General features: G+C 41.0%; 1 protein-coding gene across 1 annotated transcript; it reads left to right on the top strand.

Moving 5' to 3' along the window:
* The first annotated feature begins 719 nt into the window (after window positions 1–719).
* lin54 (lin-54 DREAM MuvB core complex component) lies at window positions 720–16,775 on the top strand. Its single transcript, XM_030743424.1, has 14 exons — window positions 720–845; window positions 2,621–3,396; window positions 5,084–5,195; window positions 5,385–5,515; window positions 6,768–6,923; window positions 8,139–8,340; window positions 8,438–8,511; window positions 8,599–8,796; window positions 8,919–9,010; window positions 9,108–9,179; window positions 14,341–14,443; window positions 14,535–14,672; window positions 14,765–14,967; window positions 15,871–16,775. Exons 2-14 carry the CDS (start codon window positions 2,650–2,652, stop codon window positions 16,070–16,072), a joined length of 2,430 nt encoding a protein of 809 aa, XP_030599284.1. The 5' UTR covers window positions 720–845; window positions 2,621–2,649; the 3' UTR covers window positions 16,073–16,775.
* The last annotated feature ends 3,423 nt before the right edge of the window (window positions 16,776–20,198 follow it).

Below are 20,198 nucleotides of genomic sequence, written 5' to 3'. Positions count from 1 at the left end.
TGAATGTTTACCTTTGATTTCTCAAGCGCATTTAACACAATTCAACCACTGTTCCTGAGAGAGAAGCTACAGGAAATGTCGTAGCTGGGGGAAATGTGTTTCCCCATCTCCATGAGATGGGGAAACACATTCCCCATCTCATGGATCATCTTAATGACTACCTGACAGTAGTATGCGAGACTGGGAAGTCATATGGGAAGAATAAACTATTTCTCATCTCATCATCATCTCACATGTTTTAGCACTGAGTCACTTATTATCTCTTGTTAATAAATCTTTTGGTTTTGTACTGTCACATTAAACTGCTCTGTTGGTTATGGTTATTATTAGCATACATCATATGTGCCTCAGCTAGTTCATAAAATAATAATATCTTGTATAACTAATTTAAAATCAAGTAATAATATATTGCTAGCCCTTTTAACGATATTTTCTGTGTATTTAAATAATGTTTTCTGATTTGGATGCTAATATGTTGATTATTGTTTGCATATAATCTAGGTTGTCTCATGCATTGGTGTTTTTGATAGAATTATTTATTTGCTACTAATTAATTGCTATGTCAATGAATAAAATGATTTTTTATTAAATATAACATAGTTTTACTTTACCAGCAAAATTAGTTTACCAAAAATAGATTTGAAATTGTTTTAAACAGTCCTAATGTTGTTGAAGCGTGTTAGGTGGTGTACCTTTAAGTGTTGCGTCAGTGTTGCGTAGCGCACGGAGGGCGTGGCCGGCCTGTGAAATGTCAGGGAGGAATGGCGCTCGGCGCGGTATTTTGAACAATCGTCTTTTCCTTTCCTCCCTTTATTTGGAAACGCTGCCTAGCGTAAAAATTTGGGGTAAGCATGACTACGCGTTGGTCCATTCTAGGATTTGCTACACTGTATTCAACAGAAAGCTGCACACTTAAGAATGTGTTCAATGTTAAGATCATATAATGTTGTGCTAGCTAGCTCGGGTTAGCAAGCTCAGCAAGTTTGCTAGTACAGTTGTCCTGCCTGCTGGGCTGTCTTGATGAGGATGATAATAGCGATGTTTAAGGGTGGACCGCAGTGAAACCTCAGCATATCCCCAGGAACTGATTTGGTAGAGACTAGAGTATTTTGTGCGCTGAGAGAAAGTTTGTTGTGAACAAAACGCTCAATTTAATAACGCATGGTGTAAATATCACGTCAGCCGGCCGCTAAGTTAACTTACTGCGTCCGCAGATGAAAAGTAAAAGCTAACTTAGCTGCACATTGAGTTGTTTTGGCATCCTGGTGAAGCATCTTCAGCACGATGTTTTTCTATGTATGTAAAATATTAGAAGACCCAAGTCAGCAGTTGCTTATCCTGTTAGTAGTTTTCATATTACTTAGCTGTAATATCGTAATTAACGTTTTTCTGGTTCATTGTCATACTGTTACTGTGTCAAAAATAGGACTTACCTGCGGTTAAACTAAAATGTCATTTTAACTGGTTAGGCCACGCTAACTCCAGCCCTGAAACATAGACCATATACGCTGTTCAGGAGCTTTGTAGTTGCAGTGGCAATAGCTGCATTGTCGGGCTAAAATATTGTAATGCCTCCGGTCTCAAGTGACAGGAGGAATTATGAAGAGCTAGCATTGTTTACGTTTTCAGAGTCTGCTGAAAGAGTTTTTTTACTTGCTAGCAGCAGCCTGTTAACAGAAAGTCTTATCTTCAGCTGTTGTGTGGCGTGTTTGTTTTGCAGCGGACTGTCAGTGTAAGTGTCTCTGTTCATTTCGATTATTTATAATCGCTTTCCCTCTGTTCAGCATAGCTCAGCGTTAGCCGGACAGCTAACTGAGCTGATGACGAGGTAAAAATGGCGGATCTTTCGAAATCCAACCCCGGCCTGAAATAGTAACGCAGCCAGCAAAAGAGCTTGTCGCTTCTTTCCCCCCCTCATTCTTTGCCCCAGTCAGGACCACTTCTGGGCATTTTTAAGTAAATGAGTGCAGCTCAGCACAGTTTCCCTTTGGTGGCTTTCATCTGGGGACGTGAAGAAATCCGGCTCAGTTAGCTCTGCGTGTGTCTGTGGTGTGGAGTGGGTAAGGTTCATATGTGTGTTTCAGTGGATTAATGTTGAGTAGAGTGCAGCAGGACAGAGATACGCCAGAGATGATCGCTGCGGCCCAGCATCAGCTGTCAGCTTGTGTCAAAATGAGCGCAAGTCAAACGTGACTCATGCACACGTCTGTATTTATTATACCTCACGTGATTGATTACTGAGAAGTAATTTACAGGTAAAGTTATGACTATCTGGCACTTCTACTGCGAGTGCACGGCTAGCTCGCTGATTTTAACTCTTATTTTCTATTTTCATTACAAATTTTAGCATGCAGCCTGCATTATTATGTATATTTGTGAACTGAGAAAAGCAATAAAATTAAAAAAGAATTGTAAATATTGTTAAATGCAACAGCTGTGTAAAATGCTGAACACATTCTCAGATTTGTATTTTTTCATGCGTGTTTCCCTGTTCATGGTGCATCTAGTTCAGTAAATGGAAGCTTCTAGTTTTCATATATATATAAATAAACTGACTGGCTTTAATGTTGTGGGTTACTGGTGTTTGTGATGCATTTTACAATGACAGATGTTCTTTCAGGATTAACAGAAAGCTGAGAGTTTGCAAGCATGGATGTGGTGTCACCAGAGCTCAACAGCCTCCTCCCTGATGAGATCATGGATACTGAGGCTATAGAGGATGTCCCACACTCCCAACCCGACTGTACCACGGTCCAGTCAGAGCCCAGCGATGATGCATCGGTCCCGATGGAAACTGATGCACCCGTGGTTTCAGAGAACGTGACCCTCTGTTCAGATGCCATTTTACCCAAACCTGCTCAGGCTATGACCACCTCTGTGCCCACAGACTCCACGCTCAGTCTCAGCCCCAGAAGTCCGCTTCCTGTCGCAAATTCCAGTACATCGTCTCCCCTTCTTACCATCAAGCCAGCCTTGTCTACTTCGACAACCACAACCAAAACAACAGACAGCGTGACTGGGACTAGTGTGACTACAAGTGGATTACAGAAGCTCACAGCTCCATTTACAATCTCTCCTGCAAATCGCCAGATCATTCTCAACAAGGTGGCCTCATCTCAAGCTTCAGAAGCAGCAAAGGCTGCAGGTAATCCACCCCAGGTCATCAAGCAGGAGGGACAGAAACTTTTGGTTACAGCTATAGGAAAGTCGGGGCAGCCTATAGTGCTTCAGTTACCCCACACGGGCAGCAAGCCTGGCGTTTCACAGACTGCCGGAGACACCAAGTCTCAGACTCCACAGTTTAAAGTGGTGACTCTTGGTACGAGGTCAGAGCTGAAGCCAGTGGTGGGCAACCAGATGACCACATTACAGACCCAGCAGTTGAAGACTGTACAGGTAACCAAATTAGATAAATTTAAACATTTTAATATTTGTCATGTTCCACATATTACTGTTAAATTAAACATAAGTGATTGCTTTGGCCAATACAATTGAACAAAATGTGCACATTATTCAGGCTATAACATAAGATCTACTTGGAACTTCATACTTGGTCAAGGCTGCCAGTAAAGATGAGCTGAGAACAGACTAATAAAAGTTTGGTGTTTTGGAGAAGAGGGAGTAGGACTGTGTCTCAGTAACCTGGCAGAGGGATATAGTGTGGAACTGATACACACAAAGACACACAGTTCAATTGTATTTATGTAACTCCAGTTTACAGGAGTAGTCATTGCAAGGAACCTTATATTGTAAGTTAAAGCCTGTACAGTATTACAGATAGAACCCTGATGGCATGATGATCCCTTATAAGCAAGCACTTGGCGATGGTGGGGTAGAAAATCTTCTTTGAATAGACAGAACCCACTGGCAGAACCAGGCTCAGGGAAGGGCAGACATTAGCTGAGATTGGTTTGGGGGATGAGGGGAAGAGAAGACAGAAACAAGGAGCATAGTGAGCGAGTCACTTTGGTGAACAGGTTTGGCCATACAGTTTAAATGTTGAAGGTAAAGACTCCTTTCTGTTTATGGTTGTAATTGCAGGGTATTTCCTGTATTTTTGTTAGGCTCTGGTTTGAGTGGACTAAGGAGGATTTTGGCTGTGTTCACGTGTAAGATGCAGCAGACTGTTTTAAAGTCCAGATGTGGCAGATTTACAGTGAATCTTACAATTTGAGAAATCTGTCCAACCAGCCGATCTTCGCCTATCCAGAGGACAGTTGACTAAATCTACTCAGCAGATGTGTTATGTGATGTAGTGGCAAATTCGAGCTGTTCTCGTGTTTGGGTTAAAAAGTTGTTACCAGTGACTGCTTCATTCAGGAGGAGCAAACATACACACACAGGCCTGTTTGTTTGGCAATTTCTTTTTTTTTTCCCCACAAAAAAATATGTAGGGAAATGAATACACTCACTCAGATGGTTTAGATGAATATTATTAACATTAGTAGTAGTATGAACATTATTAGTTCATTATGTATTTAATAACTGAAGTTAATGATCCTAAAAATAATATTTTTGTTTAACGTCATAGTTTACAAGAGAGGGGAAGATGCATCCTCTTGTTATCTTACATGTAGAAGAATTATCGCAATAATTTACCCCCAGTAAGAAATAAAAAACAAAAACAAAACACTGGTATTAGAGTGTGAGGAATAGCTGCCAGACCAGTGTGGCTGTGTGATGTCATGTTGCAGAAGAATTGGCGTATTTGTCTGCAGAGGAAAGAAATTCAAATTCGTTTTGAGTTATTTTAGAAAAAGTATTGTCATTTCAGAGTTATTATATCAGAGTCCTGACGAAGAAACATTTTAATACTACACATGGTCCAGCTTAGTGTGTATGATAATCTTAGCATATAATTGTTGCCCTTTTTAGCACCCTCATAAATCCAGTATCGGATAAGTTGTACAACTTGATCTAAGGTATCAACATCAGTATCAGCTGAAAGTGCAACACAGTTGAACAAGTTAGGACATGTCAGTGGTGGTCACCTGCAGTCAGAGGCAATGCTTGGATATTGAAATTGATGCATTTAAACATTTTTTTTTCTTTTTTTTTTTTTTTCCATTAATCATCTCCTCAGATTGCCAAGAAAACACCAGCATCCTCAGCTGCACCAATTAAGTTTATCATAACAAAAACTGTTAACAGCAAAGGTCTAAGTCCGCAGACATCAGTTCCTCCTGTAATCACAGGTAAGTCTGTTTAAGTAACAGCTGTTTCAGCTGTTTGCGTCATCATTCTTTGAGACCATTTTCTCTGTGTGGAAATAATTATCCAAGCTGCGTAGTTTTTTTTGTTTTTTTGTTTAGTTTTTTACAATTCGTTTCCTAAATGGTGTTGTAACTAGCTTTGTCATTTAACTTTGTATTGTCTATTTATAGGACGTGTCCTGACGCAGAATTCACAAGTGATGCCCCCTAGGACCATTACTCTTTCTGAACCCCACAACACTAGTATACAAAGTATCCCTGGCAAAAAGATTGCCATTTCCCCCCTCAAGACTCCCAGCAAGGTAAATATATATATATATATACATGTATATTTTTCTATATTTACTTTAACTTAACTTAATCACACATAATTTACAAGGTAAAACACAGGTGTAATAAATAACCTTGAAATCCCCTGCAATATGTTTATTCAAAAATATGTTGCAGTATCATAGTGGTGTAATAATGGTACTTAGGGGTGACACAAATGCTTGCTAGCCATACTTCTTAGAGAAGTTCTGTTTCTCTCAGTTTAACTGAGACAGACTTGAGAATCATGCAATCAGAAGAAACAAAGAACACCGTATGGTCAGGTCATTGACAAGAAAAAGTTTAATAAAGTGTTAATTTTTTAAAAAAGTGCCATATGGCTATATTTTTTGGGAGGAAGAATGCATCTTAAGTTCTTCAAGTAATATGTAAATTGTTAGTAATCATAATTTATAAAAGGTTTTGTTGGTAATATTTTTTTGTAGCTTTAAAACATTAGAATCTTAAACTTTTGGACCCATCAATAGGGATGCACTTATTGTGAATTTCTGTGCTGTTACTGTTGTTTAAACTAACAATTAGTTTGATTGCCTTTTTTTTTGCTGTTTGTTTATTATCCTGTTATTTGTGCCATAGAGGAAATGTGGTTATTAAAAAATACAGTAGATGTATTGGTAAAGCTCTTCATCACACTGTCTTAGCCAGCACGCACATTGATGTGACACAATTGATAAACATCAGCCACCAACAATGGCAAATGTCGTCATATTTGCAGACAGGATTATATCAATCAACAAGGTCAATATCGGCCAATATTTCTTGTACCCCCTACTAATACATGAAGCTACTTAGAAAAAGTTAAAGTGAAGCAAACTTCTGTTTCTCCTCTGGTCCTCCTCTTTCCCGTGTGCTGGTAGAGAGGAGGTAAGGCTGTTTTGTCTTAACACCAGTGGATCAGTGGAAAAGGCAACAGTAAGCATTTTGAATCTATTAGCATTTTGATGAGAAGTATCTCTGAGTCTGACTTAAAGTTGTCTGTAACTCTTCTCTGATCATTTAGCTTAAACTAGGAAATATTCACGCACACAAACACACAGCATACCTGTCTCAGTTTCAGAATTTTGCCACTGACTTGTTAGAGAATGTAGGTTTATGAGACATCGTTATAGTTAACTACCCATACATAATGCTCAGCTATGTCTGTCCCTACTGCTAAGTACCCTTTCCTTAGTATTTGATCAGGTGATGTTTCCACGGCTCATACTGCTTCTCTGTTTCTACCAGGTGACTGTGGTGTCTGTGGCTTCCCCAACCTCCAGCGCTTCTCAGAAGTCAGTAGCGCTGCCTGTGAATGTAGCACTCGGCCAGCAGATCCTCACAGTCCAGCAGTCTGCATCTGCATCTCCAGTCAAGGTGGCCACCAGCCAAACTGCAGCACAGGTAACAAGAAAACACAGAAACACCTCCTAGTAAGGACTCAGTTATAGTTGACGCTCACCTGCTCTGGAAAAAAAAAGATACTTTATTTCTTTTTTTCAGTATTTACATTATTCACCTGATATCCACTCATGTCATTTCAGCTGAGTGTGAGTCAAAAGGCTGCTGCATACTGCTGTCATGTACAGTCATGCAAACTTCCTCCTCTTGTCTTTCTTTGGTCTTGAGTGCACCTTGTTTTATTGCTGCATGTAGAATAGAGCCAACAGGAAGGAGATTAAGTGAAATAATAAAATGGAGACAACTCAGTGTTACTGCAAGTGCAGTAAAAGCTTCCAAACAAACGTTCCACTGACAATAACACGAGAGAGAAAACAACTGCAAAAACTGGTCAATTCACCTGACCACTGTTTGCAGTTACATGAAAAACATACAGTTAAAATCTGTTTGTATAGCTTGAGTGAAATGCCTAAAACCTGCTCACTGCTGTTAGCTTCCTCCATGCCACGTTAGCTCTCCCATTAGCAACCTGCTGCTGAGGTGTGGTGGAGTAAACACAGAAATGAACTGAATGGATCGGTCACGGCTATCCGATCCAGCTTTTTTGGTTTGAAACGGCCTGATATCAGATCAGTGCTTCTCTCTCTGTATATAAACACTAAATTGCGGGGTTATTGTTTTTCTTCAGCAGACTGCTTCATTGCCGTGTTACTAAAGACAGGGTCTCCTCTAGTGTAGATAAGGCAGCACACACAGTCATGTTTACCTTAATGGGCTGTGTGTGATATTAATAATGAGATAATTGCCTCACATATCAGCTGTACCTCCAATATACATTTTCAGCCAGAAATAAAACAAACAGGTCTAATTTTTGTGTGTGTCAGAAAGATTATGTTGTTGTATTATTAGGTTGTTTCCAACAGGTACAAAGAGAATTGTTTACCAGGGTAATGTTTTGATCACATGCCTCAAACATGATAGAAGATTCTTTTCATGCATTTTACATCCATAACAAGAGTTAAGCAGCTGAGGAACTTAATCTTGGCCTGCAAAAAATAAATTGAAGTAAACTTTGAAGACTTGTGTGGCTAGAAATGCTTGTAAAGCAGTCAGCTCTCAACACAGTACTTTAGGCATCAGGTTCTTTGGTGTTTATTTCTTAATTTCCTCGATTGTTAATTTCAGTCTCTGTCTCCTCTTGTATCTGAATGTTATCAGAACATTAAACCTCTGCAGTCTGTGGCTGTTGGAGGAGTGGGTGGATCCCAGTTTAAAACGATCATCCCGCTGGCCGCCCAGCCCAACGTGCAGCAGATCCAGGTGCCTGGCAGCAGGTTCCACTACGTTCGCCTCGTTACAGCAACCACAGCGAGCAGTGCAGGGCAGCCCAGTGGTCCCAGCACCAGCTCTATACAGACAGGTGACCTATGAACGTGTACTTTGTTTCTTCTGCTAATGAATACAGGCAGTACTTTGTAATTGCCCTGTACCAACTCATGATGCTTATTATCTCACAGCTAAGCCTATGGTGGTCAGTACAGGTGCAGTCAGGATGTCTGTCCCAGTGGTCCCAGCACAGACTATGAAACAGGTAACCCGGGTGTCCATGTTTATTCAAACATTCCAGCTTTCTCTGAAATGTCCCTCGAGCAGCATTCATGGTTTTTACTCCCTGTAGGTGGCACCCAAGCCCTTAACATCAGGAACGCAAGTAGTTACCACCACTCAGACTCAGCAACGTCTGATCATGCCTGCGACTCCACTACCCCAGATCCAGCCCAACTTCACCAACCTCCCTCCAGGCACCGTCCTGACACCAGCGCCAGGAGGCGGGAACGTGGGCTACGCAGTCGTGCCAGCACAATATGTCACACAGGTGAGCAGTCTGTTTGTGAGTATGCGTGGTTTAGATTTTTTTTTTTGTTTGTTTCTTTGTTTTTAATATACAGGCTGCCTTTTTCTGAGTGGCTTGAGCCATTTCATTATCGTATCTTGTAGATCCAGCAGCCACCATTTGTGACGCTTGCCAGCAGCTCTGGTTTCTCTGCGTCCACTGGAATCCAGACTCAGGCCAGATTGCCTCTTAATGGGTAAGAAAGGGCAGAAGCCAGCATCGAAAGGCCAAATAAATTTGGGTTTATTTACTGTCTGTAGTTTGGTAATCTAATGTTGTTTATTGGTTCACAGTTTGTCAGCAACAGAAACAACCTCAAGACCAAGAAAACCATGTAACTGCACCAAGTCGCAGTGCCTCAAACTGTGAGTGTAACTGTCACTGATACTAATGTTTATCTATTTGATAAATCTGTGCAGATGAAGCTTGATGATTAATGCGTGTTTAGCAATATATTTCTAATTTCAGCTGAATAATTTATAAAGTCTTCTGTGACATTTACCCAAAGATTTTGGCTTTAGGTCTGTAAGTCAGGCAGACCAGACCATTCACATTCCAGTTTAGGCTCTGCAAATAGTGGTACACATTTTGACTTTATTATTATTATTATTAGTATAAGCTGAAGGATCACTCTCTTTTAAATACCTTGAGGCAAAAGTTCACTTGGACTGGAGCATAAATCGTTGTGGTGGTCAAAACTCAAGTTTTGGTGGATGAACTTGGTTTAAGGATTATCAGGTTCCGGCAGCTACCTTTGTCTCCAGATTGCTCAGGTTCTCTAACCTGGTATACTTTTGGTAGTACGTGACAGTTGGCGTTCGGTTTTGCCTCTCTGTTTGCTGCGTGGTTGCCGTGTATAGGTCTCCTGAGCCTCGCAACCCAGCTGCCACTTTTGGCTTCCTTTGCCCCTGCCTGCGCCCACATTCATCCCGGTGTGGAAGCTAAAGGCTGGTGGGGATCCATATGTGCTCTTGCGAGATGAGCTTTAAGATCAAAAGCACCTCCTAGTGAGGACTCAATCCTATAAACAGGGTTCGTACGGGTGCTGGAAATCCTTGAAAATGCTTGAATTTTAATATTGTCCTTTCAAGGTTTGAAAAGTGCTTGAAGTTTGGATATAGTGCTTGAAAGTGCTTGAAATTGTAACCGCTTTTTTTTGTAAATAAAAATATAACTATCTGGTTGAACAGTTCGCTTATGAAACGGAGAAATAAAATGAGTCATAAAGTCTAAAATGAAAATTTCTCCGCGTGGGTCTGGCCTGCCCGTCTGCATGTGATCTGTCAGTCTGTTTGTGACCACGCCCCTCCCCCGAAGACAGAGAGTGGCCGTTTTAATGAGTGTTCACTGGAAAACTGCAAACTCCAATTATGGATCAGACGAATATGGAACACTTTTAAGTCAAAAGTTACAAACATAATCCCCGCAAATAATGTCATTCCTCGCGAGTAAATTCAACAGCGTAGAACTCAGCGCATCCACGGAGGCGCTCTCGTTCACTTGTACACCACTGCGCCGTTCTGTGGTCTGCAGCGATATGGCCTCCGATCTGGCGGATCAATTCAAAGGCTTCATTGAATTTTCTAAAATAGGCCATCATCGATTCACAGAAAGACTCAATAACGATATTAGACAGGAATAAGCTGTGAGTGCGGCGCAGCAGGTGTGGAAAGAGGCCAAAACCGCCGAAGATAAATTCAACAAGGAAGTGGAAGTATTGTTCCAAAAAGCTGAATCAAAAATGTAAGCCGTACGCAGTAAACCGCAGAAAACCATGATGGATTTTATTCAGAAGGTATGTACATTAATTCTATATGTTCCTGGCGTGTTGTCATCTATGCTTATATTTGTACGCAATCTGGTGATTGGCGGCTGGCACTGCTGCCAAGTTTTGTGTAAGAAAACTCGCTGTTGGCTGTCTTAAAACTCGCCAAAGGACGAATCGAGGACCGGGGGTGGGGTTAGGTGTCCCCCTCGGTGCCGAAGAGAGGTCCGGGCGATGCCACAGCGTAGGAAGGGCCGCAGTATTGCTGTATGTACACAAAACACGGCGACAACGGAATTTTCATGTTTCCGGTGTTGTGCCAAAAAGTGATTTGCGATTTTATTTTTTTACTGTATTATCTTTCTTATATCGGTAAATAGACTGTGGCGCACAGGATTTATCCATCCATCCATTCGCTTCCGCTCATCCTGTTCAGGGTCGCGGGGGGGCTGGAGCCTATCCCAGCTGTCACAGGGCGAGAGGCGGGGTACACCCTGAACAGGTCGCCAGCCTGTTGCAGGGCCAACACAGAGACAAACAACCTTTCACACACACATTCATGCTGTCATTCACACCTATGGGCAATTTAGTGTAGCCAATGAACCTAACCCCAGTAAGTGCATGTCTTTGGAATGTGGGAGGAAACCGGAGTACCCGGAGGAAACCCACGCAAGCACGGGGAGAACATGCAAACTCCACACAGAGAGAGGGAGAGGCCCGGGCCAAGGTGGAATCGAACCCAGGCCTTCCAGATGTTATTCTAACTGTGAGGCAGCAGTGCTAACCACTGCACCACCGAGCTGCTGCACAGGGCTTATATATAAAATGAAGAAATGACTTGTTTTGCAAATATATTTATGACTGCATTACTGTATCAGCATTATAATCAGTCCAGTCGTTTTTGGCTACCCTTTATAGAACTATAATGTTACATTTGTTGCAATTTCTGCAGCCCTCTTGGCAGATCTCTCAGGAAAAAAGACATTTTTAATGTCAATGATAATTTTTACCTTCATTAATAAAGAATATATGAAAGGCACTTTGCCAAGAAGTGATTGCAGCTTCTACCTGTGACAGGAGTGTTGTTTCTCGCTCAGAATGACATAATATCATTCACGAGAGATGTGTTTGACACAGATGTTTCACAGATGTTAGGCCAAAAATTAATCTACAGCCATTTAAATACAACCAATAATTTTTTAGGGGGAAATACTGGAAATCATTTTTTTTGGAACAACACGGCATATCTCTAAAACTCTTCAAAAGTCCCAGATGACACCGGGAAAAGTCACTAAATTTGATGCTGGTCACTTTTTGGACAAAAAAAAAAAGTCACTAGGGGGGTCTGAAAAGTCCAAGTGACAAAGTCACTAAGTTGGCAACACTATCTGCCGGTGTTGCCAAAAATTGCAGCTTCTACCATGTGACAGGAGTGTTATTTATGACTCAAAATGAGTTGACATCATTCATGAGAGATAATATTCGAGATATGCTTGACAGACCATACGTCAGCAAGTAATTTACAACTATATAAATACCAGCAATCATTTTTTTGGAAAATACTGGAAATCATTTTTTGGCACAAGACCCGCTATTCAGATGATACAGTGGTATGCAAATGTTTGGCCACCCCTGATAATTGTCATGATTTTCCTTTATAAATCATTGGTTGTTCAGATCAGCAGTTTCAGTTAAATATATCATAAAGCAGATGAACACAGGGATATTTGAGAAGTGAAATAAAGTTTACAGGATTTACAGAAAGTCTTCAATAATTATTTAAACAAAATTAGGCAGGTGCATAATTTTGGGCACCCCAACAGAAAATTTCATCAATATTTAGTAGATCCTCCTTTTGCAGAAATAACAGCCTCTAAACTCTTCCTATAGCTTCCAATGAGAGTCTGGATTGTGGTTGAAGGTATTTTGGATCATTCTTCTTTACAAAACATCTCCAGTTCAGTCAGGTTTGATGTTTTCTGAGCATGGACAGCCTGCTTTAAATCCCACCACAGATTTTCAATAATATTCAGGTCTGGGACTGAGATGGCCGTTCCAGAATGTTGTACTTGTTCCTCTGCATGAACGCCTCAGTAGATTCTGAGCAGTGTTTAGGGTCGTTGTCTTGTTGAAGTATCCAGCCCCGGCACAACTTCAACTTTGTCACTGATTCTTGAACATTGTTCTCAAGAATCTGCTGATATTGACTGGGATCCATGTGACCCTCAACTTTAACAAGATTCCCAGTACCTGCACTGGCCCCACAGCCCCACAGCATGATGGAACCACCACCAAATGTTACTGTGGGCACCAAATGTTTGTCTTGGAGTGCTGTGTTCTTTTCCCACCATTCATACCGCCCCTTGTTATGTCCAAATAACGCAGTTTAGTTTCATGAGTCCACAGCACCTTATTCCAAAATGAAGCTGGCTTGTCCAAATATGCTTTAGCGACTCTGTTTGTGGCGTGTGTGCAGAAAAGGCTTCTTCTGCATTACTGTCCCATACAGCCTCTCCTTGTGCAAAGTGCGCTCAATAGTTGAATGATGCACAGTGACACCATCTGCAGCAACATGATGTTGTAGGTCTTTGGAGCTGCTCTGTGGGTTGACTATGACTGTTCTCACCATCCTTCGCCTCTGCCTATCTGAGGTTTTTCTTGGCCTGCCACTTCAGGCCTTAACTAGAACTGTGCCTGTGGTCTTCCATTTCCATACTATGTTCCTCACAGTGGAAACTGACAGCTGAAATCTCTGAGAGAGCTTTTTGGATCCTTCCCCTAAACCATGTACATTTTGCGTACATGCAGTGCAATACAATGTTTTAATGGATAGGCAAGAGTATATTTACTACCAAGATATCCAGAATTTTTCAACACCGGGATGTGTTTTTAATACTTCCTATTACATTAAAATACCACCAAACCAGGAGAAATTAAATGTCATGAAAAAATATCAACATTTTCTTTGTACACTTTTGGGGAGGGGGTCTGAAAAAGAGTAAACTTTGGAAAATGTTGATAATTGTGAATGACCCCTTTATGTGCTGGAAAATCATGAAAATTGACCTTGGAAGTGCTTAAAAGGTGCTTGAATTTGATCCTGGAAAAGGTGTACGAACCCTGTATAAAGATCTGGATCTATATGATACTGAGTCCCAGGTGTATATGGTGAGAGTGCTGCTCCACCACCCTCACCTCTTTTTATTTTGTTTTCATTTATATTTAAAGTTAAATAGAATCTCCTGCAACCAACATGTTTTAAAGTTCAATAACTGCATGATGTTTAAGTTAAGCAATAATCATGACTCATAATCAAGATAATAATAATCAGAATTGTTATTATTTTTGCCATAATCTAGCAGCTTTAGGTCACATTGACCTCACACAGTGACCCCTTTTCTGCTCATATCTGATAAAATTCATACGCAAGAAGAAGTCAAAGAGCAGCTTTGCTATGAAGTTGCCATCATATCATAAAGTTCTGCACAACTTTATATGATGGCCATTATCAATACCACAACCCAGAAACAGTCTTAAATATTTAATGTATTTCATGATGCTGGACAGAAAAGGATGCAAAAAACAGTGGATGGATTAATGAGTAATGCAGTATCTTTTAAGCATGTCCTAATGTTGTATTGCAGCAGAAACCATCTTAAATTTTTCTTTGTGTTTAGGAAGCACTGAGAGCCTCAGTGCTACTGAATCACATTAACGTTGATGTAGTCTTAATAAGTATCATTCTGTGTGTCCTCCTCTAGGTACTGTGACTGCTTTGCAAATGGAGAGTTCTGCAATAACTGCAATTGCAATAACTGTTTCAATAATCTGGAACACGAAACTGAACGTCTCAAAGCTATAAAGGTGAGGCAGAAGTCCTCTTTGGGAGTTCTGTTTTTGTGTTGAGCTGCATCCTGTCTCCTGAATGAATCACTGCAAAAATCTGTCTTCATAGACGTGTCTGGACCGAAATCCAGAAGCCTTCAAACCTAAAATTGGAAAAGGCAAAGAGGGAGAGTCAGACCGTCGGCACAGCAAAGGCTGCAACTGCAAGCGCTCCGGCTGCCTGAAGAACTACTGCGAGTGCTACGAGGTAGGCTCTGCAGTATTGTTTTGTGAAGAGCTGTCACTTTGAGTCATTCTTCTTTTGCCGTTAATTTCCTTTATTTTTGTTTCACCTTGCAGGCGAAGATCATGTGCTCGTCCATTTGCAAGTGCATCGGCTGCAAAAACTTTGAGGAGAGCCCGGAGAGGAAGACGCTGATGCATTTGGCTGATGCTGCAGAAGTGAGAGTTCAGCAGCAAACAGCAGCCAAGACCAAACTATCCTCGCAGATCTCAGACCTGCTCATGCGGACGACACCTGTGCTTTCAAGTGGAGGCGGGAGGTACCTGAAACACATTTCACACTTTTCTACAGAAAATCACACCTTTGAGGAGCTTATTTTACAGTTAAGATATGATATATAAACTTATTTAGAATCTTAACATGAAGAATATGTGTTACAAGTGAGGGGTGCGGGAGACTGACAGGCGGATTGGTGCAGCATCTGCAGTGATGTGGACGCAGTAATGATCTGTTGCGGTGAAGCTGTTAATTTGTTATCGGTCTATGTTCTTGCCCTCAGCTATGGCCATGAGCTGTCTGTAGTGACAAACAGAATGAGACTGCAGAAATGATCTTCCCTTGAAGGGTGGCTGGGCACTCCTTTAGAGAGAAGGTGATGAGATCAATCGTTCTGAAGGGACTCGGAGTAGAGCCACATATCTCGGCTGGGCATTTCTACTTAAACTGGCTACAGATGACCCAATCCCACTTTTTCAGTTCCAAAAAGAGAAGTTTACCTTTGCCACCGAAGCAATACCAGTGTTAAATTAATAAGCTGTATAGAAGAGGAGGCCGGGAATGGGTGTGTTCTCTGCAGTGCAACATCAGGCTTGAATTAAACACTGCTTTCCTATTTTTTTATAAGCACAAGTGAACAAATAGATATTGGGGTTCGGTGATCTGCTCCAGCAGAAATCCATCAGCAGTTATTACATTATAATTGTGTTAATGTACTTCTGTGGTGACACCATCACATAGCAAGTTTAAATACGTGTTTTGAGAATCAGTTTGAAATGTTTGTGTGGAGCCCTGTACAAGCTGTAACTGTCTGTAAGGGTGTCAGCACATCTATATAAACCTGTGGACATGAAGTCTTCAGGAGCCTTCTGCTTACTACAGCTGCTACCAGATAATCGTGGCTTTGTTGTCATACTTAGACTTTTGTTTTCCTTTTTTTCTGCAGGCTCCCATATACGTTTGTAACCAAGGAGGTGCTTGAAGCGACGTGCGAGTGTCTGCTTGAACAGGCCAAAAAGGCAGAACAGACTCACCAGCCTCAAACTGAGGCAGAGAGGATGATCCTGGAGGAGTTTGGACACTGCCTCATGAGGATAATCAGCTCCGCGGGGAAAGCAAAAGCAGACTGTGCCTCCATCAACTGCTAGGCCAAGCCCTGCTAATGTTCGTCACCCTCCCCCAGCTTTGGGGGCTAAGAGGCACGGATTACTTTTTGCACTCTGTCCCAGAACCCTGGGGTTTCTGTCATGCAGGGTAACAGGTTGTCTGCTTCATCAAAAGGCAGAACAATGAACTGAAGGCAGACAGATTCCCCCCCGCCTTAGCCAAGCTGAGGCCAGCTGGAAAAATTAAAAATATGGATCAGTTGTTTGCACTGTTCAGATGTTCTTTCACTCTTTTTTCCCTTCCCTCTCCAAACTCCTGTCAAATGTTTCCTTCACTTGTGTTTTTCCATTAACTTCTGTTTTTTTCTCATTCTGAGGTTTAATAAAATGCCTGTAATTTTTATGTAATCAGTTTATTTGTGCTTTCAGTAGACAAAAAGAATATGTATCTTTTGATATTTATTTTCACAGGTATTTGTAATCATGAGCTCTAATATTGTGTGGCTTAAAATGCTACCAACTGTTAATTAACCAAGGCTAGGCTGAAAAGGCTGTTTTTAATGAGAAGTAGATGCAATCTTTGGTTTGATCCTAAATCCTATTGTAAAATGAATTCATACACACAGCACTGCTCAGAATAGTTGTAACATGGTTACACTGACAGAGGCTCACATTTCTCCTGGTGCTGTTTTGTTTTCTTAGTTACATGCTTACTGTACATTAAAAATCAGTTAGACCCCTGTGACTTTTTCAGTGTTCTTTCAGATGGTGGAGGCGATAGCATGAGTGTCAAAGTGGTTTCTAGCCCTGTCCTCACCTTGTGTACCTTTAGACCTCAGACATTAGAGGGTCTAATTTAGGCTACGCTGTAAAGCTGAGATTTGTGAACGAGGAGTAGAAGCGCTGCTATTTTGTTCTTTAAGCAAACAGACCTTAGAAACATTTGGGCAAAAGATGTCATTATTTTTTTGTATTTAAGGCATGAATTTTAGAAGAAACAAGTTATTCATGGAGTTCCACACAGTTCTGTCCCGTACTGATACTTTCATGTATATCATTAAAGAGTGCACGCATTTCCATTGTTGTGCAGGTGATACTCAGTTTATTTATCTATGAAGCCAGATGACACAAATCAATTAAAATACAGGCATGTATTAAAGGCAAGAAGTTTTAGCAGAACTCTGTCTTCTGCCATCTGGTAGGGTCTCGTGGATCTGATGACCTGTTCTTGCACTCTGCCCTTTAAATGTTCAACATGCGTAGCCTTACTTAGGATATTGTCATGGAAGACTCCATTTGCCCTGTCCTGTAGTAATTTGAAGATGAATCCTTGTGGAAATGACTAAGTGACATCAAAAACATGACTGAATCCAGATGAAATTAAGTCCAACATTAAAACCAAGCACTTGGAGCAGCAAGATTCTGACATGGCAAGCTGATTTTTTCAGTCTGAACTTTTGGTGAAAGGCTACCCGTACCCATGTTGAGCATCACCTCCTGGACAAAGTGGAAACTATTCATGTACTTAGGGTAGTCCAGGCGTAAGCTGTAAATCAGTCCAAAAAAAGGACACAGAAGGCCTGAGGAATGTTGGCTAGCTCAGCCATGACCGCACTCCCTTCCAAGATGATCGCCACTCTTGACAGGTTTCGCTGAAGACTTTGATCATGGCAGAGGAATCCCACTGGAGTCAGAATGAATCCTTATCAGTTCCGTCCTTGCAGAGAAAGAAACGAGGACAAAACCATGCCAGTTAAATCGTGCTATTGATCACCAACAATACCTTCAGGTGTTTAGAATTAAAAGCTTCATAGAAAATAAACTGAGCAATGAAAGTAATTATTGAAAGAACAGCTAAAACCAGACTCAAATCCAGTCATTTTTGTATTTGTACATTTCTGCAAAACTGCAGAAACTACAACTACTGTTGTGTAGTTTTAGTTGCAACAGGCTTCTATTACAAAGACTGTGATGGTGGCAATAATACAGGAGATTATAAACTAAACTCTACAGTATACCAGGCAGTATATCACCACCACAAGTTGTAATATAAAACAACCAAAAAAATAAATAAATAAACAAACCAAAGACACAAACAGAAAATACATGCTTTGTCTCAGTGCAGTCAAATACAGTGCAAATCCTCAGAACCATGCATCTGCTATGTATGATACAAATTCATTTACTTGCGGTGTCAGGTTTGAAGAAGGCAGAAGGATCATCACCCAAGATGACCGGCAGTTTAACAAAGACAAAGGGATCTTATGTCTGTCTGGCTCAGTGGTCTATTTGAAAGCAAACATAGAATATAACGCAGTTGGCAAAGATATTCACAAGTAGTTACCAGACATTTTATCAAATTCCTCCACAGTTTAATGAGTCACAAACTGTAGGTTTCCCAAATTGAAAATCACAAACGCGAACAAAGAAACTTTACATCCAAAAAGGAGAGAAGACAAAAAAACAGGATGAGCAAATGAGACTGGAGATGAGTGGAATAGAAATGAGAAATACAGAAATACATCATGGGAAGAAAGGGAGGAGACGGATGTGGACAAATCAACTCACCTTTGTTGGATGTAAAAGCTCAGCCAACAGCTGCCCAGTAAGACCTTTGTTCTTCCTGCACAGGTCCGTCAGGCTTGGAGAAATCTGGTCAAATGCATCAAAGAAGTCTAAGATTTTTTCCCACCACTCTGCTAAACTCATGATACTCCTGAAACATTAAAAACAGCAAATTTAAAATGGGAGTAAAGCAGCAGCTGTCCACAGAATTAATTTCCTTATTCATTTACAACACACAAAGCCATGAAATCTGTAGCAGTTAATATTCTAAACAATATTCATACAAACCTGACTTTCTGTGAAAAGATTTCATTGACCAAAACCTGATGAGCTCCCTCAAGGTTGTGATCATCCATCCCCTCAGGATAGACGGGCATTGTATCAACCATATATTTGAAACCGATTAATTTATCACTGTAAATAAATGGCTGGGGATACAGTTTCCTTACCAATTAGCTAGCACAATAAAAGCCAAAATGTTGAGTGTTACGCAACATAAAAGCAAAACCATTTTTAGTAACAATCACTCCTGTGTTGTACTGTCACAGTAATGTCACTTTGCTATTCTAAAAGCTCCCAGATATTCCTCCAATTGCTCAAAATTCCTCAAAGAGCACTAACTGTACCCACTGGCAGTGGCAGTGGCGCAGTGGGTAGGCGCTCGCCTTGCAGCAGGAGTGTCACCGGCTCGAGCCCCGGTCTCTGCGCTGCGTTGTGTCCTTACACCACACTGCCTAACAGTAGCACCGGTCTCTGGCTGTATGACCGCTGTGGAGGACCGAGTCAAAAACCAAGAGGAGTCACAGGAAATATTAGAAAAATAGAGTTTTTTAAAATTTTAACCCAAAAAAAAAAAAAAAAAAATTCTAAAATTACCACTTGAATCTGATGATCATTTGGAGTTTCAACAGGCTCTGGATCATTTGCCGTAGGCTCAGGAACAGGGATTGTCCTGGCCTGCACTTCCGTCTGCAAAAGCCGAAACTGGTGTTGCAAACTCCTGAAGCGCTGCTCTTGTTGTGCTGATTCCTCTCTCTGCTTCTTATGCCGAGTTTCCTGTTGTCCCATGAGAGCCTGAAGAATTCCTGCTATATCACGCAGAGTTGGCTCCCTAGTACCTTCACCCTCAGTTTCTTCAGCCATGGCTGCAGCTCCTCCTTCCATCTCCTTTTCAGGCTGTGTCAAGGCCTCTTTGGTCTTCACTTTATTTCCTTTTCTTGGGCGCCCACCATTCTGCATATCTCAAAAAGATTGTTTGGGGAAAGAGGGGGAAAAAAAATGCTGTTCAAACTCACAGCAAAAACAAAAAGGAAAAAAAAAAAAAAAATCCTGTCTCCTCAACTCAAAGGATCCCACTCCTGACACCACATGTGGGGGACTGAGTCACCAAGAGGAGTCACAGGAAATATTAGAAAAATAGGGTTTTTTTTTTTTTGGTTTTTTTTTTTATTTTAACCCAAAAAAAAAAATCAAAATTACAAAATGCTGAGCTCATAAAAGAGCTCCAAAAAAACAAAACTGAACTCAGGCAAAAAAAAAAAAAAAAAAAAAAAAAAAAAAATGTGCACAAACAAACCATAACCCACCCACCTAAGAAATGACA

This window comes from Archocentrus centrarchus, chromosome 12 (assembly GCF_007364275.1).
Source record: "Archocentrus centrarchus isolate MPI-CPG fArcCen1 chromosome 12, fArcCen1, whole genome shotgun sequence".
Taxonomy (NCBI): Eukaryota; Metazoa; Chordata; class Actinopteri; order Cichliformes; family Cichlidae; genus Archocentrus; species Archocentrus centrarchus.
This window is presented reverse-complemented; position numbering and strand designations above follow the sequence as displayed.